Source organism: Varanus komodoensis, unplaced genomic scaffold (genome assembly GCF_004798865.1).
Source record: "Varanus komodoensis strain SLA01 unplaced genomic scaffold, ASM479886v1 scaffold6_2, whole genome shotgun sequence".
In the NCBI taxonomy this organism is placed as follows: Eukaryota; Metazoa; Chordata; class Lepidosauria; order Squamata; family Varanidae; genus Varanus; species Varanus komodoensis.
The window spans coordinates 7,428,355-7,447,134 of record NW_025336346.1 but is presented as its reverse complement, the minus strand read 5'-3'; the positions used below and the strand labels follow the sequence as shown (position 1 = coordinate 7,447,134).

The 18,780-nt window shown below is 44.7% G+C and overlaps 2 protein-coding genes across 2 annotated transcripts in view; both read left to right on the top strand.

Annotated features, from left to right (window-relative positions):
- The window catches only part of LOC123034264 (inter-alpha-trypsin inhibitor heavy chain H3-like), a 37,358-nt gene extending 26,835 nt beyond the window's left edge, over nucleotides 1–10,523 (top strand). The window contains exons 16-20 of the mRNA XM_044451508.1: nucleotides 3,615–3,731; nucleotides 4,850–5,021; nucleotides 7,111–7,265; nucleotides 9,061–9,154; nucleotides 10,143–10,523. Coding sequence (XP_044307443.1) covers nucleotides 3,615–3,731; nucleotides 4,850–5,021; nucleotides 7,111–7,265; nucleotides 9,061–9,154; nucleotides 10,143–10,218 — 614 coding nt within the window. The 3' untranslated portion in view covers nucleotides 10,219–10,523. The remainder of the gene's footprint in view (nucleotides 1–3,614; nucleotides 3,732–4,849; nucleotides 5,022–7,110; nucleotides 7,266–9,060; nucleotides 9,155–10,142) is intronic.
- A 2,824-nt stretch (nucleotides 10,524–13,347) lies between these two features.
- Nucleotides 13,348–18,780, top strand: part of ITIH3 (inter-alpha-trypsin inhibitor heavy chain 3) — a 29,374-nt gene continuing 23,941 nt past the window's right edge. The window contains exons 1-2 of the mRNA XM_044451527.1: nucleotides 13,348–13,691; nucleotides 17,804–17,824. Of these exons, the coding sequence (XP_044307462.1) occupies nucleotides 13,599–13,691; nucleotides 17,804–17,824 (114 nt within the window). The 5' untranslated portion in view covers nucleotides 13,348–13,598. The remainder of the gene's footprint in view (nucleotides 13,692–17,803; nucleotides 17,825–18,780) is intronic.

Genomic DNA, 18,780 nt, shown 5'->3' with positions numbered 1-18,780 from the left:
AGAAAGGTGGGGCTGGATGAATCAGCAGCTGGAATTAAGATTGCTGGGAGAAATATCAACAACCTCAGATATGCAGATGATACCACTCTCTTAATGAAAACTAAGATCATGGCATCCGGTCCTCTCACTTCCTGGCAAATAGATGGGGAACAAATGGAGATAGTGACAGATTTTATTTTCCTGGGCTCCAAGATCACTGCAGATGGGGACTGCAGCCAAGAAATTAAAAGACACTTGCTCCTGAGGAGGAAAGCTATGGCCAATCTAGACAGCATACTAAAAAGCAGAGACATCACCCTGCCAACAAAAGTGCGTATAGTCAAGGCTATGGTTTTCCCAGTGGCAATGTATGGCTGTGAAAACTGGACCATAAGGAAGGCTGAGCGCCAAAGGATTGAGGCCTTTGAATTGTGGTTCTGGAGGAGACTCCTGCGAGTTCCTTGGACCGCAAGGCAATCAAACCAGTCAGTCCTAGAGGAGATCAACCCTGACTGATCTTTAGAAGGCCAGATCCTGAAGATGAAACTCAAATAGTTTGGCCACCTGATGAGAAGGAAGGACTCCCTAGAGAAGAGCCTAATGCTGGGAACAATAGGTGGCAAAAGAAGAAGGGGACGGCAGAGGATGAGGTGGCCAGATGGAGCCACTGAAGCAGTCGGTGTGAACTTAAGTGGACTCCGGGGGACGGTGGAGGACAGGAAGGCCTGGAGGAATGTTGTCCATGGGGCCGCGATGGGTCGGACATGACTTCGCGACTAACAACAACAATCTCTGAGAGAACATCTGCCCCATCACCCTGCTGGGTCTCAGTTGCATCTGATCCCCTTGGATTTTTTTCTTTTTTGTCCACATCTGCTTCATCTCCCTGAATCTTTCTACCTGAATCCCCCCCGCCAAAAAAAATTAAATGTCCTTTTCTGGCTATGTATCCCCTTTTATAAATGGGCAGGGCCATTTAAAGACACTTCAAGCACATAGGTGAGTCATCATATGCAAATGTGTGCATTTCAGTGTTTTGTCCTGTGGGCCTGACCTCTGGGTCTTTTCAGTACCCAGCACAGCCCCTTCCTCTGTCTTGGTCCAGCACAGTCCCTCCAGCAGCCTCCCTTCCACTGTCCCTCCATCTCGGAGGAGAGGGACCCAGCCTGCCCCCAAAGACCGAGGACTCACACGGTGACCGCCCAATGCTCCTTGGATGTCCCGCCTCGCCTGGCTGGCTCCTCCTCCTCAGCCCATCCCTAGCCCACCTACAGGCCCACGCTAGGTTTGAAGCCTGGCCTTCCTCTTGGGATGCTAAGCTTCCATGTGGAGATACTTCTGGTTTTATAGTGAAGCATTCGCACCTGTTAGCCCCATTCCCAACTTCTCTCAAAAGTAATGCAGTCCAGGCACAGGTTTACCATGTCAGGTTGGCAGATGATGCAATGTGGGGTGAGCTATGTCTGTTGAGACCCCACAACCATGATCCTGGAGCCCTTTTCCTCTCCCACTAAGAACAAGAGAGGAATCCCTTGACCTGGGAAACAGGATAAAGCAACACGTGATAAATTTTATTTTATTTATTTATTAAAAGCTTTTGTATGCCATCCTATTGTACAAAAATCTCTGGACGGCCTACAATATTTAAAAGAATAATTAAAACAACAATTTGTAATAAATAATAGAAACAGAACAAACAATAAATTGCAAAACAAACAGAGCGACTGAAAGTTAAAGTTGTTAAATTTTAAAATACTGTTTAAATAAAAAGGTTTTGGCCTGGCACTAAAAAGAGTAAAAACTTGGCACCAGGCATACCTCTCTGGGAAGTACATTCCAGAGTCTGGGCACCACAGCAGAGAAGGCCCTACTCCAAGTTGATGACCTTTTTACCTCTCTTAGAGAGGGTTCCCATAGCAGGGCTTCTCCCACAGATCTTAAGGGGGGGTGAGGGTGTATAAGGAAGAAGATGTTCCTTCAGGTATCCTGGTCCCAAGCCGTTTAGGGCTTTATAGGTCAAAACCAGCACCTTGAATTGGGCCCGGACTTCAACAGTGGAGCTGGTAGAGGACCAGCGTTATGTGAGAGTAACGGCCAGTCCCCATCAGCATCCTGGCCGCTCTATTCTGTACCAGTTGCAGTATCCAAACCATTTTCAAGGGCAGCCCCACATAGAGCGTGTTGCAGTAATCCAAGCGGGAAGTTACCAGAGCATGTATCACTGTTGCTAGGGAGTGCTCATCCAGGTAAGGATGCAGCTGATGGATCAGTTGGAGTTGTAGGAAAGCACCCCTTGCCACCGCCGCCACCTGCAGTGACAGCTCTGGGTCAAGGAGTACCCTCAAGCTGTGGACCCTGTCCTTTAGAGGGAGTTCTACCCCATCCAGAACTGGGTCAAAAATCACTTATCTAGAGACCCGAACCGCCCACCAACAGGACTTCTGTCTTATTGGAGTGAGGCTCAGCTTATTGGCCCTCATCCAGCTTATTAAAGTGTCATTATACTAGGAGTCCCCAGCGCAGCACCTAGGGGGACCTCAGCATCTACAAAGCCAGCCTGCCCTGCCTGCCCTGGGTGCACACCCCCAAACACACACACACACACACACGCACACACACTTTTTGCTTATCTATACAACAATTCTTCATAAGAACAGGATAGTCACAAAAAAGCCCTTGAATCAAAAGAAGGCTGTGGAGGTGAAATCTACCCCAGCCATACAAGTTAGAAATCCTTGCATTAGAGCAGAGGTCGTCAAGCCATGGCATCCTTCAGGACCCACATTTTATTTATTTATTTATATTTAAAACTTTTCTAGTTCTTCCCATTACTGAAGTCTTGGGACGGTTTGACAATACAAAATGTAAACAAACAAACAAACAAAAAACCTGCCTCACACAGCGTCCTAAAAATGCAACTAATAATAAAACCCCAATTAAAACAGTCAGGTGTAGAACATTGGGAAAATAAAAAGGTTTTGGCCTGGCGCCAACAAGAATAAAGTGATGTTGCCAGGTGAACCTCTCTGGGGAACTAATTCCACAATTGGGGTGCCACTGCAGAGAAGGCCCTTCTCCGGGTAATCACCCTCCTGATCTCCTTCAGGGAGGGCACCCAGAGAAGGGCCTCTGCCCCAGATCTTAAGGGGCAGGCATATGCCTCCCCTTACTCACCTGTGTCTGCCGTTGCTTCTGCATTTCTTCCTGCCCCCACGCTCAGCAGGGAGGGAGTGGGAAACTTCCTGCTTTCTTGCTCCTGAGGGAAGCACAGCAGCAAGCACAGCACAGCAACGGAAGACAGGTGGGCAGGCAGGGGGGTTAGGGGCTGGCAGAACGGGCAAGATGCAGGGGTGGAGATGCAGGGGTGGAGTTCTGGTGGAGTTTCTGGTGGATTCTGGTGGAGTTTCCACTGTTCTGTAAATCAGGGTTTAGATCCCATTGGTATTCCATGACTTTCTTCCATATGAACCTGCTTAGTTTTAGAGAAATAGGTGCTTCTCAGCATGATATTAATTCTTACACATTCATTAGAACTCTTTGCATGATATATTTGAATTTCGCCAATTCTGTATGCCAGTAAAAGGTTCTGCTATTACAAGGTAACAAGAGGAGACCTGGTGCTTCCTTTTTTCCAGGCAGTGCATCATATCCGCATTTCATCTTGCAATTGCCTGGTGAAAATGATACCATTTGTTTAATGATCACTGGACTGCCGCAAACACGCAGAATCCTGCTGTCTGACCCAGATAAAGGTAAGCCTTATATAAACTGTTTTCCAAGCTTCATATCAGGCTATTATACATTATCTGGTGCCTATATGAAATTAAAACTCAAAGCCTGGGGGAACATGCCCTGTGTGACACCGTAGAATAGCTAATTTAATGCTGTAAGCCATCCATAGACGACAGTGACGGACAGCCTATGAATTTCTTAAAGATATAAATAAAAAATCAATCCCTCATGAAAACCTGTTATCTGAGAGATGGCGGTTAACTTAAGAACTTAAGAAGAGCCTTGTGGGATCAGGCCAAGGGCCATCTAGCCCAGCATTGAGTTTGCAGACCAGCTGCCCGCAGGACACTCCTAGGCAGAACATGAGTGCAACAGGGGTGTCCTCTCCAAGCTCCTCAGACACTGGGTACTTCCTGTGATCCTGAAGGTAGCCAAAACCCATCAGGACCATTCATAGCCTTCTCCAATCTCCTCTTAAACCAGTCCAAATCGGTGCCCATCACTACATCCTGGGGAAGTGAATTGCATAGTTTAAGCATGAGCTGGACAAGGAAGGACCTCCTTTTATCAGTTCTGAATTTCCCACCAGCTTCATGGGATGACCCCACTGGGTTTTAGTACAGAGAGAGGAGAGGGAGGCAGGGAGGGAGAGAGCAATGTCTCCCTGTCTACTTTCTCCACACCGTGCATCATTTTGTATACCTCTATCATGGCTCCCCTTATTCGCCTTACTTGATCAAATCTAAGATCGCTGTTCTGCTAGCAGAAAGACCACTGCTGGTGGAACAGGACTTCTCAGGGGCTGCAGTGGAGAGGAGAGGGCAGGTCAGCTAAATCCTGTTCCACTGGCTGGGTCTGTTCTGCTGGAGGATATAATAAACCTGAATCCAGCCTACTTTTATTCTTAATAGTACCTTTCTGAAGAAGCCTTTCACTGCCATTATGCTGGTTTGGTACTATGTGATCAAAGAATAATAGTGCTGATACATCCAGCAGACTGACACTGATACTGGACATTTTTGCAATTCTTCTAGCCACTGCGTGCTCTTATGTGTGATTTCTAACATTTTGAGTAGGTGTGCCATCTTCATTCTCATTCTGTCCATATTTCTGCTATATTTGTTTCTCATGTTTCTAGGAATCCAGTTGACGGGCACTCTGGGGGAAGAAGGGCAATTTGTACAGTTTGACATAGTCTATCAGACACCTAATATGCAAGTCAATATCTCAGAAGACAAAGTTATCCTGAATCTCAGTGGAAACGCAACCATGCTCCCCTGGCAAACCAGCTTCTCCTTGACAGTGGAAGGGTAAAATTCCTTTTCTGCATTTTCCTTCACAAAGAGTGGGGCTGAATTGAATCTCTCACTGAATCAAACTTTCTTTCATCTCTTTGTTGTTGTTGTTAGTCGCGAAGTCGTGTCCGACCCATTGCGACCCCATTGACAACATTCCTCCAGGCCTTTCTGTTCTCCACCATCTCCCGGAGTCCACCCAAGCTCACACCGACTGCTTCAGTGGCTCCATCTGGCCACCTCATCCTCTGCCGCCCCCTTCTTTTATTGTTCCCAGCATTAGGCTCTTCTCCAGGGAGTCCTTCCTTCTCATTAGGTGGCCAAAGTATTTGAGTTTCATCTTCACTATCTGGCCTTCTAAAGAGCAGTCAGGGTTCATCTCTTTATTTATATCTATTCTCAGTGTCCTGTGGTCACATAATGTTCAAGACACACATGATGTATCTCAATTGCCCCAATTAAAGGGAGCACATGAAATGTTAGGATTTATTTACAATGTTTCTATCCCACCTTTTTACTTTTGCAAGGAACCCAAGATGGCTGACATAGTCCTCCTTCTTTCCATTTTGTCCTCATAACACCCCTGTGAGGTCGGCTAGACTGAGAGTCAGCCACTGGCCCAAAGTCACCCAGTGACTTTTATGGTCTAGTGGGGACTACAGATCTTCCAAGTCCCAGTCCAGTGTTCTCACCTTTACACCACACTGGCTTGTTCACTTAATGTCGACTACAAGGTCATAGGTGTTTTGGCCACCCTCACCCCCCTCTGTCCTGCGCGGGCATGAGCGGTTGCCAAACTGTGGTGTCAGAGGAGAGGGAAGAAGGCCATTTTTGATGGAAAATAGGAAGAGGCCCAAAACATTCCTTGCCACTCTCTCCCACAATGCCTTGGCTGCAAAAGTGCAGGCCTTAACTCTGGGGCCTGTGAGGGAGTGGTAAGGAACCATGTCAGCCTACAGAAAGATTGAGGGCAGCTTGCTAGGACTTACTGGGGGAGCATCCTGGGGTAGTTAACTTTGGGGCTGGAGCTTGTCTGAGTGATCCCGCCAATGGGTTGTGCAGCAGAGGGCTAAGGGACTCAGGTGAAATGATGGGGCACGGCCTCCGCTGCTGACATCCGCTCCAGCACTCGCGTTGAGGGTACGGCTCAGCTGAGCCCTGTCATCAAGGTGAAGAGCAGACCTGTGTTTGCTGTCAGTGCTGGGGGCAGCAGTGATGTTCTGTCTACAAAACCCGTCTCCTTTTGCTCGAATGCCTCTCTCTCCCACTCTGACTGTGAGACAGGCAGGCTGGTTCCATTCAGGTATGGAAATGCCATCTTCCTTCTGCCTCTCTTTCCTTTTCTTTGCAATTCCTTGCAGGTCTCTTCTCATTAAGTATATTTTCATTCCTTCATTTAAGATTTAGAATGATTTGTCTTTCCAGTCTTCTTCTGATTTTACCTACCTACATATAGAATTATTTTGTGCACTGCAAACTGAGCCAAATGCTTTGTGTGTGTGTGATGATAGAATACAGTGAAAGGTTATCCGACCTGTGATGGCAGATCTGCGTAACAAATTTTGGTGGGCAGATCAAAATGTTGTTTAGGACACAGTCTAAGCAAGACATCCATTCCCCTCTGAACTCAGGGGGTTCCAAGCATCCTCTGGAGAGAGCAATTCAGAGCTGAGCATCACATGCCCACTCCTCCCACCTAGAAAGCCACCCACCTGATCAGAGAGGGTGGAAAAGAGGCCGCGGCACTACCAGAATGGCTCATGTCTTGGCAGCACCTCTCTTCTCCCTGCTCACTTTGAAATGCCACCTGATTGTCACCTCTGAAGTTGCTCTTGCAGCACCTTTCTATAAGAGGATGCCTTCTACAAACCAAGTGGACATCATCTAAAAACAAAGAACTAATTCTTCTTGCTTCAGAAATATTGTTTTTATTGATATGCCATTTTAATTTAACATTAACTGATTTATAGATGAGGAGTTGCATAAGTATTTGATTAAAATGTCTCTTACTGGGCTGCAGCCCTACTATGCCTGTTTTCAGATCTTTTGTACAGTGTTTAGCCATTTCTGGTGTTATATAAAATATAAGTTGCTCTTTTTTTAGGTTGAAGATTGTACTTGAAGAAGGAAAGAGTCTTTCATTAACAGGGGTCAGCAACATCACAATAAAAATATCCTATGTGATATTCCCTGAATACTTTCTTGGATTATACATCATTGATGGCGACCATTTTTCTGACCAAGTCACTGGTCTTCTTGGTATGTAATAGACCAGAAAAATGATATTGGTGTGTGTCTGTCTGTTTTTCAGCATTCATGCTGCTGCTCTATAGCAAGACAGAAAGCAAATTAAAAATAAAAATGAGTGGCCAAAATAAAACAGAGTCAAGCTGAAAAGGACTTAAATGCTAGGGAAAATTAAAAAGTCTTGTCAGTTTGGCGTATTGGGAAGGCATTTCATTATGGAACGCAATCATAGGAAAAGACCTTTCCCCAGAAGTTACTTGCCAAACCTCATTTAGCATCAGCACCCAAAAAGGGGCCTTAGATAAACACCATTACACTGTGCCTATATAGGAGACAGGCAATCCTTCATGCATCCTGGTTCGAACCATGAAGGACTGGAAAGCTCAGATCCAAGCAAGTGGGCTTTGGAACAGACAAGAAGCCAACAGAATGGAAAAACATCCTATGTTCATACAGTTGAGTCCCAGACTATCTTCAAATGTACCTCCACAAATGGTAGGCATGTCATGAGCAGAGCCGGCTGGAGCTGTAGGTCAGACTAGATGGCCTAGGAGGCCCCTTCTGACTCACTCAGTTTCTAAGTTTCTAAATAACAAGTTGTAGTCATCCAGACAGGAGATTAGTTGGACACAGATAACTGATGCCTGTCCAAGAAGGGTTTGCTCCTAGGGATGATGGAGAAATCCACATTAGATTCAAATGATATTGGATTTCTGCTAATCCAGCATGGGGATTTCACAGCAGACTTGCTTTTTTGAGAGATACGGATTCCACAGATTTGCAGACAGGTTTTCTTTTTTCTTTTTAACTGGGAGAGGGGCAGTTGCACGAAAGCACATTTCCACAAAACTCAACAGGGTGGTTTCCCCTTTAAAGCTCTCTCAGAAAGGTTTTCCCATTGGGTCTCCCATCATTCCTTTTGTACTTAAAAGTGTAAGTCTGGTCTTGGTTGAATAAAGTAGCTTGAAGGTAGGAAGCTGATGTATCTAGGGGGCGCTACAGGTCCCAGATTTTCATTAAGACTCCCCAAAACATCAGCTGCTACCTTTTGATTTATTAAGTACAGGAGGCCTCTCCTCTTTCTATCTTTTGCTGTCTACGTCAAAGCCAGAATGTGGGGCTTCATATGCCACACTTTACATCCACCCAGAGCAGAACATAGGTATTTAAAAGAATCAACGTATATTTATTTATGTAACAGAACCATATCAGGAAGAACAGTGATCTGAGAAGCTCTGTAAAATCCTAACATCATACTTCTGCTTTCAATATTTTCTTTCTCCTCACAACCCCATGTATGATTTTACTCCCCAGCTTATTTCATATTAGTTTTACTTTTCTTATTTCTTCACTTGCTATTATTAATAATAATTTGAGATTCAGAAGCTACTCTGAAAACGTTGGTTTATAAGGAAGTTTAGGACAGATAAAAGGAAGTACTTCTCCACACAACGTATAGTTGATCTGTGGAATTAACTGCCATGGGAAGTGGTCATGGCTGCCAATCTGGATGGCTTTAAAAGGCATGGGACAGATTCGTGAGGGAGGAGGCCATCAGTGGCCACTAGTCTGGCTGGCCGTGAGCTCCCTCCTTCACCAGAGGTGGCCTGCCTGTGCACACCAATTGCTGAGGAGCCTGGGCAGGAGGAGGCCTTGCACCCGTCCTGCTTGGGGGAGCCTGTGGGCAGCCAGTTTGCCACCATGTGTGCAGAGTGCTGGATTAAATGGACCTTTGGTCTGATCCAGCATGGCTTTTCTTGTGTTCTTATGTATTAATTCTTTTCCTCTCTCTCCCCTGTTTCGTCAGGACAATTTTATTTTAATACACATTTCAAAGGAAATTCAAACCACAACAGGAGGAGATCAATAATTGTCCAAGGGAAAAGGTACCATACCAGCAGGTAAAAAATACCATCACTTTATTGGAGAATTCTTTAGTCCTGAAATTTCCAATTTTGTTTCTTCTGAAGTACTAAACATACCCACATTTTCTAACTTCTCTTTTAGCATGCATTCCACCCCTTCCTTTAATTTTAGACTTACTTATACGACAAATGGATACATGTGAGAGAATGTATCGCTGTTTAAACATAAAATATGTTCATCATGGCAGCCTTTTGATGACATATATAATATATTCCATATTTGTAAATCTCTATATGAGAGGATGAAATATGAAAATGAAATTGTTGTGAACTTAATTTTCCATGCATACGTACATAGTCACACAGTCCCTCAGACAAAGACACACACACACACACTGGTAGGGGACGAAGTGCAAAGTGGTTCACTTCAGACACAAGCAGAAGCAGAAGCAAGATTTGGTGCTGCATGAAGAAGCTGGTATGGACCTTCAGGCTAACATGTTCCCACATATTCTTGGAACTGCTATTTTCTCCATTTCTTACTGGTTTCTGCCATTTGCTGGTTCCATTTGCCATGTAATGTTACAGCCAAGCTAAACAAATAAGAAATGCCTAACTACATTTCAGATCTCCTGTTTTAATTACAAATAGGAAGTGTGCGTGTGTGTTTGTGGGGGGGGGGGGGATTTGCCCAAGGGAAGGAGGGCCTAGCTCTTTCCCCTGTGTCATGAACCTGATAGAAAATCAGAGTTCCTGCCTGATCCATCCCTGCCCCTCACTCCACTATTCACCATGGAAAAAAGCTGCCCCTGGCACTAAGGAAATAATAAGTTTGGGCCAGTGTGAGATTGGAGTGGAGAGACTTCCTGCACACCTGAATGGGACTTCCTGTGGCTGCTGTTTTCTATATGCTTATTTGTTTTTTTCTTAGAAAAGTTGGCACGTGAAAAGAAATCCTATATAGCTGATGTAAGATGGAGATATGAAGAACTTTGTTCTCAGAGTCTTGCTTTTCTTTTTTCAGACAAAACAAGAAAGATTACAGGGTGGAATCCTTGGATAATGTTATTTCCTGTTGGTCACTGGATATGCTTCTTTAAGGAAAGTTTTCTGCAGCAGTAAAAATTTCACTTCCCTGTGTATGAATTGCACCAACTGTCTCATTCTTCTTTGATTTTAATTTTAATGTTTAAATATGAAATGTCATTTCATGATCACAATAAATAAAGTCATATGTGTAATTGTAGGTGCTACTTGTAGATCTTTTTTCAATTTAAACATGAATAGGATTGTGCTTATAATAGTTAACCATTAATCAGCTGCATTAGTTCAGCAACACTAAAGGGAAAATGCTACTTCTTACCCCATTACGACATGGCTAATAATAAAAGATTTCTAAAATTGATTGCACTGTTGTTATCAATGTCACAAACACTTGAAGCCCTAAAGCGCTCCGCAGCCAAAACAATGAACCCTAAATGCAGTTTAACACCTGGATTTGCAACATCATTCTTTGCAATTCTGTGCATATCTGCACAGAAGTGAACTCCACTGAATTTAACAGAGCTCATTTTCAGGCAGGAATCTATATGTTTCCAGCCTTAGAGAGCAGTCTTATGGCCCTTAGGATGCTGCAAATTTCCCGCTCTGAATCAGAATACATACTGCTGACCACAGAGGAGATCCAACCCTCATGGACTCCAGTCCTAGGGAGGCAGGGAATGCCTAAATTGGGAAGGGCCAATGGGCTGGGAGAGGAGACACCATAATCTGTCAATCCACCACATCCACTTCCAGTTTTGTTACACAAAGAGCTTTTCCTTTCCTGCCTTTCCATCCTTTCCAGGGCATAACCTCTTGGCAGCAAGTGACTCTGAAGGGTCACAACCTCGTCTAGCACACAATTAAAGCCTCATGTAAGAAATGCCCATGCGGATCCACAGATGGCAACTTGCTTCATGCAGCCTTACGGACATGCATGAATACAAAGTTCAGTATCTTCCTGGATCACAGAAATATATTTCTGACAATGGTGGTGGCTGTACATTGGATTTTACAAAGTATATCAGGTGTATTTCTTATGTCGTACTGAATATTTACTTTGTGTAAGTATAAACTCATTTTCTGGGAAGAAAGGCCTTTCAAGGCAGTTTACAAAATTAAAAGCATAAATATTTACAAAAATAAAATAGTGATATAAAAAAGTCAAGTACCAGCAATAAAATATCAGTAACCTTTGAAATTCTCCAGCATCAAGCCAGCATTAGTCAGTGAAATAAAAACAGTTTCAATTAAAAGCAGATTCACAGAACCAAGGCTTAAGCCCTGTTCAGAAATGAAGTGCACTCACTGAGGGAACCAGCTGCAAATTACGGAAGGAAGGAGTTCCACAATGATGGGGCCACCACAAAAAGTGCCTGTCTCTCACGCATGTCAACTTGCATCTGACCAGTAGGCATAAGAGCAAGGGCTGCAGGAAAGCCTGTGCAGTTTCATCTACATGTAGGTAGCCCCTCAAATAACTTAGTCCCAAGCCACTAAGGAGTTTAAAGGTAACAAACAGGACATTGATTTGAGCCCAGAAATATACTGAGAATTATTGTTGCTGGTACACAGTCAGTGTTACACGCTCTGATTGCCTTGTCTCCACAAGTGACTGCATTCTGCACTAGATGAATGAATTAAACTGTTTAAACATTTAACTCAAACCATTCATCCCCACAGAGTGCATTCTAAACACGGCATATGTAACAGCCATGAAGGGGAAGATGCTGTTGTATTCATGTCCAACTTGTCAGGGTCCCCTGGGCAACTGGCTGCTCACGGTGAGAAGAGAAGGCTGGACTGGACAGGCCTTTGCTTTGATCTAGCAGGCAGATTCTCTGATGCTCGTATTAGGTATCCAAGTTTGCTTTTTAAGAATTGGCACTGGGCATTGCAAGGCACTTGAGACATTCAGAGTACAGGCCCATAGGAACTGCTTCTAAACATTACCATCTTCAGATTTTATTTATTTAGCATATGGCTTGTCATACATGGACTTGTGATATATTTTTTCATTTCCATCTCCATGTATTTTGAGAGCCAGGAAGTCTACAGAGTAGTCTGGCTGCCAACAGATCTAACATCTTCAGAATATCAGTTTCATGTTGGGTCTCTAATCCAACCCTCTGTCTTCACAGCCCACATTCTCTCTCCACCCCATCACACACCCCAGATGAACCCTTCCTAGTTAAAATGTCTTAGCCTTCCTCTTGTGAATCAAAAAAGGTCATTTTTTTATTTTAAAAATGGAAGAGGCACTGGAAAGACTTAGCCTACAGATACTAGGATGATCTGGATAGAACAGAAATCCCCTCCAAGATCAGAGATGGGGAAGAAGTGGGAGAAAACTCATTCAGGAGCCAAAGTATGTTTGAAAAGAACACTTCAATGGAAAGAGAGAGAGAAAACCCAACAAAGTCAGCCCAGCAGGTCTACACACAACTGCCACCTCCCCATTTTATGCCTCTCCCCCAGAAACTCCAGGGAGACCTTCCAGCAAGACAGTTTTCCAAGGCCCCAAGCAGAATTCTGCTTCTGCCATGCTGAAAAGCATGAATAAACCTACAGCAAAACTGCAAGGCTGCACTGAGAACCTAAGTTTCCCTCAACCCCCCGAAAGCAGCTACGTTTCTTGTTCCTTACATCTGTGATTGCTGAGCCAACTTCATTAAGGGAACATATTTTGAAGTGGGGCTGGGATAGAGAGTGGGAGTGTGGGAAGGGTAGACAGGGGAGGAATAAGGGAAAAGCATCTCAGAATACATGTAATCCACAGGAAAATGTTTTCTGGAGAATCATCAGGAATGTCAGAAATGCATGTTGAGGCATTTGTTAGCTCTTTCCCATGACCCCCTATTTTTTAGTTCACCACCTCCTCAAAGGCAAAGGCTGCAACCCGCATTGCCGAATTACACTTCCTACTTTCTAAACTTCACAATCAACCACTGGCTAGGATTTACTTGGATGTAAACATGATTATACTTGCTTTACAGCAGATGTTAGTAGGGGCCGCTTAGACAAAAACTTGGGCAGAAAAGAGGACATGGAATATCTCCAGGTTTGACTCATGTTTTGAAGGGAAAGAGAGGCTTTGCTAGCTTGCCTCTCTGGATCAGAGCTTCTAAGAAATAGCCTGTGGATTGTGTGAGCTTCCATGTGGATTGTGCGAGCTGTCAGCCCAGGCTTTTGGGGCTGCATCCCTAAGAGCCAGGGCTTTGGCCCCTTTCTGCCCACCACTACTATACCCATAACATTGTTATCCCATTCCCATGAGTCTCACACTTTGGGATGATGAAGACCTGGCAATTCTAGACACGGCTATCAACAAAAGTCTTGCATAAATATTTGGTAGCTTTGTCTAGTTACTAATTAATAGTATGCAAGACTGATTATAAGACTGAGCATCCCTTTCTGTACGCTTGTTCATTCTTTCACCATGGGGAGGCATTTACTCTGTTATGCTCTGCTGGCACTGATCCCTGCTTTAGGATCCTCTGATTTTATAATATCCAATATCAAGAATATCAAGGTAAGTGTATGAAGAAGCAACTATAGAAATTATATGAATCATTTGGCATAAAGAATTCTGGGGTAGGGCTTTCAACTTTAAAGTTAGCTTTTTATTTCTTCCAATCCATAAATATTTCCAATAATAGAAAACGATTGATTGATAAAATCTGTCTTCTTGAAATCAAAGCATACTTTTACATTGATGGAAAGAATTGGTTTTATCTCTTGTGTTCCAAGGACTGGTCGATGCCAGGTGTGTCCTTTAGCAATATAACCATCTTGGTTACAATTCAGAGAATAAATGTGGCAGATCAGTGGAAGTATGAGCCTTGCCAAATGTTTTGAGATGCTAATGCACTCCCCCTAGAACCATCCAGTACACTTGCAAATTACCCTTGTATAGAATTTTCCCTGGTAAGAGTGTTCCTGAAGAGAAGTCAATGCATTCAGAATTATCCCTTGGTTCGTTTACTATTTGCTAATGTGCAAGTACAAGTTGTTGCAGCTTTTAGCGTATCCATATCCATCACCAATGTGCTTTTCAGAAAGCAAAACAAAACCTGCCAGAAAAAAAGACAGTCTTGATGCATTTTTATGGTTGCATCAATATTATTTCCGTACGTTGTTTTCCTGATGTGCATGTGTGCGTGCACACACACTCACGCACACTCCTTTATGCTTAAACAATATGCACAAAGACTCTTGATAATTCACTCGTGTAGTCATATCAAGATTGCTTTTTTGTAGTGTTGGATCCATTCACTGATGCATCAATAGCAAGGAGAGGAGGAAAAACTCTTCTTTGTGAGCCGCCCCGAGGCTTTTTTGCGATGGGGACGGCATAGAAATGTTTTAAATGAAATGAAATGAAAAACTGCAAATTTTCTGAAGGAACAGAAAGCAGTGGCAAATCATGCATGCTCTCGTTCTAAAATTCAGGAGAAGTTGCATTCCCCCCTGTGGCAGACACAGTGGAAGAACAGGACATAAGTCTCTGAGTGTGGGAACCATCTTCTCTGTAATGCAACATCTCCAAGTTCTACTTGTAGCCCAGGTTGTTATGAAGGAGGAAGGATCTCCACAACTGGGCAAGCAGATGCACTGGAGCCCAAACCACATATGGCATTTATCATGCAGTTTAGCTTCAGGCTTGGGCTGGTGCTGAGATAGGGAGCGTGCCATGGAAGAAGAGGGCATTCGCCTTTTGTACCTATGGCAGTCGCCATTCCTGCTAGTTGCAGTAACGGAAGCAGGGAGAATATTCATCCTATTGCAAGTAGCTTGTGAGAAGTCAATTACAATTGGAACTGTGGCTGAGCAAAGCCGCTCCCTTGCTGCAGGGTCCTCATCCGGCTCATGGCCCCTTCACTCACTGATTCACAAACATCCGCTACATAGTCCCATGCTACGTGGCTGAAGACTCCCATGTTTCTCAGCTCCAGACTCTTCTGAATGATGCAGGTAATCCTGCTCCAGTGCAATCAGGCATTAGGTCTGGTTAGGGACAGAGACTGCTTTGGTCACCTTGGTGGGCCATCTGTGCCAGGGACTGGACAGGGCAAATGGGCCCCTGTTAGTTCTGCTGGTCCTTCTGGTGGCTCCCAGTATCATTGGCCACAGATAGGGTTGAGGTGACCCCTAGAAGAAGCTGTCCCTAGGACTTCCTTTCATGCTTGGCCTAGACTTGCAAAGTGAGCTGAACTGAGAGAAAGTCCACAGATGCTCCTGGAATGAAGATTACAAACCGGGCAGCCTTTTCCTACATTGGGTGCAGCAGAAAGAGGGCAGTTGCCATTTGGGTGGCTGTACCTGATGCAGAAGAAGGCTGGTTGCGTGGGCCTCACCAGGAACTGAGCCCCATGTGAGCAGGAGCAGCATCCCTTTCCACACCTTGCACAGTCACCATTTGGACTGCTGCAGGTGGCAAGGAAGCGAGATGCTGCTTGGACAAAAGGTGGGGCTTGAATGCTGGGTGTGCACACCAGGAACCTGGACTCTGGGCAGCTGCAGATTGGAGTTCAGAGAGCTGAGCCCAGGGGACCCAGGGGATGCCTGCCCCAACTGGGTTCCTCACACATCCCTACGTTTCCTTCAAAGCATTTGTCTGAGATGGCACTGGGAGGCACTGTTATACAGTGGCTCTTCCCCTTCTTAAAGGAGTAGGTGCTGGGGCATTGCTGTCTGACAACATGGCACCCTCCGAGTTCCATCTGATCCCTCGAGCTAAGCAACCTATACATGAAACTGCCAGAAGGACTGATTTTCCAGAGTTTGGCAGTTCTCTGATGACACACTTCCAAATCCAAGGAAGCTGCACTAGTTCTAAACTGATGTCTGATATCAGTCATGGACAGAGGGTAAACCAACTGAAGCTGACAGACAAGTCAGAAGTGCGCCGTGTTAGCCAACAAGCAGATCAAGGAGCAGAGATCTGGCCGGTGCTGGGTGGGTTTACACTGCCCCAGAAACCTCAGGCTCAAAGCTTGGCTGCACCTCTGGTTGCCCGGGTTTTGGCAGTGGCAGTTCGGGCTAGTGTGCCAACTGCAGCCATTCCTAGAAATGTCTGGTCTGGCCAGGGCAAATGTGCCTTAGTCACTGTTTGGACTAGTGTAATACACATTGGGGGCTGCCTTTAAAAATGCTTCAGGAACTTCAGCTGGTCCAGCAGACCATGCCCAGTGGCAGGGATCACACAACTCCCTTGTTACAACAGCTCCAGTGGCTACTGACGGGAGTGAAATAAACACCTTTTATGAGCCTGTACAATCAAAAGAACATCTACAGTTATGCGGACACACAGGAAATGCATTCGACATGTAGACAGCCCGCAGAAGGGTAGATGGGGTCTGTACAAGAAGCTTTTATAACCTATCAGGTTACATAGGCTGTAAAGGTTGTATAACCTATCAGTTACATGGATTGTGAAGAGGGGAATCACCATAAGCTAAAGGCACATTGGAACAGAACAAAGGGGACCAAGACGACACAATACAGAAAGGACCTTCAGGACAGGCAAGCGTTAGCATCTCTAAAGTGTATGGAAGACTTGTAGCATGGTTTCCTGATCAGATCAGGGATCCCAGCTTAAGTCTAAAGCTGTTCTTACAGTGTCAGGCTTTTAGCAGACATATTATGGCAGAGCTTTTGCTCATTTTGTCCAGACATTACCTCTCTGTTTCTGAGCAGAATTTAAGTGCTGGTTATGACTTCACTGAAAGACCACTTCTCCCACTGAGCCTGCCCAGTTTTAATGTGAACATGTTCTATTTATTATTGGATTGATAATGTTTTGTTCACGATTTGTAAATAAAATGAGTTGAAGCAAAAGTTACAAAATAACACATAGGAAGCTTTTAAGACTCTCCTTCTGGCTGGGCATCAAATTAAACCAAAACGGCAAAAGTGAGGGTGGTTGCGGGGCTGTACAAAAGGCCCTGTCTGAGCTGTGAAGTGCCTTCCAAACTAGAGCTTGCAGAGTTAAAACAGACAGGTTTGCTTCGTGATTAATGAGACCATATGTTTCTGGTGGGATTTCAAGGGCTGGATCCAGATTTACTTGTGTGCGACTGAACTGACAGAAGCTAACACCCCACCCCTTCCCCTGCTCCCCCTGCCAGTGCCACACAGGTGGGAGAGCTGTAGAATGGGGTGAGCTGTGGGGGTCGGAGCAAGATCCTCCAAATTCAGGAAGCAGTCGCTTCCAAGAGTGAGGTCCTTCCCTTGATGGCAGGCACATCCTGGATCCAACACCATACCTGTAGAAGAGGAGGCCATGTGCTGGCCCCTGGTCCTCCAGAAGGATGCTTGTGCTCTAACTCTGCACCTGCACTGAGCACTTTTTCTCCACTTCGATTGCTCCCAGTGCACTCACATGCATGTCCCTCCTGCAAAGGGACAATCTTCCTATTTGCCACAGTTTCCCATCTTTTGGGAACACCCAGGCTGGACGGCTGCAGTGCATGGGGCTGCCTTTGCGCACATGCAGAAGTTTCAGCCGGCTAAAAACATGGGCAGCAAGCCGGGCTGCATTCCCCTGTACCGAACCTATGCTGAATTGCACTGGCTGCTTTCCAGTGTATTTCCACTTTCTTGCACAATAGTGAAATATTTGCTTTGCTTTTTTCTTTACAGAAAAGAGATGCTGCCGATGTTGTAAGTACTTTTCTTATGTATAAGCCTAAACTGTTGCACAAGCACTGCCCATATTCTGTGGAACTCAGTGGCAATCCCCCCTACCACCACTTCATAATGGTTTGAGATGGAATCTTATTACCCTGATATGTTCTCATGCACACACAATTCTTGCAAATTACCATGCCCAAAAGAGCTCCACCGTTCACTTGACAGTAGGGATGTAGAAGAAGCCTGCAAGAGATTCAAATAAAATTGGTGTTCTGTGATTCTGACCTTCAGATCCAGCAACAGACTAGCTTTTTCCAAGCTGCACAAATTCTGCAGATTTTCAAAAAGAGTTTTGTAATATTCTGGAATATTATGCAAATTCAGCTGCTAAAAATTAGGGAGAAAAACACTAACTCAAAATGTGCATTTGCCTCCATAGGCTCAAGTGCCAAAATATACATTTGGGGAGGGATTTGCACATTTTTGGAAATCTGGGGCATGGAACAAACTCGGACAACATCCTCGAGCAGGCAACAGAATGAAAGAGACTTGACAGTCTGCACAAAGAAGACAGAAAGGGTTTCACCAAATGTGTATATTCGTGTTTGGCAGTGAGGGTGGAGCTGCATGATCTGGCCTTTTAATTTCGGAAAGAGCAATGAATTTGGGTTTTCTGTTGATCTGTAGGCAAATGTATGTGGAACATCATTGACTTGCACTTAGCTGAGCGATCCTGAGCTTGTCATAGCAGAGCAAATCCTTCACGTGTAACCAAAAGGAGGTATAATTCAATGTTAGGATAGCCATACAGGCACCTTTGTCCAATATAGCAAGCCTTTTGTAAATCTGTGGATGGGGGGATGTGCATTCTTTCACCCTATTGTAAGTCACAGGCAATGTAACTGTTGAACCACTGTGATCAATAGTTATGCAACCAAATCTTGCTCAGTATATTTGCTCTAGTGGCTTATTTAATCAGGGACAGT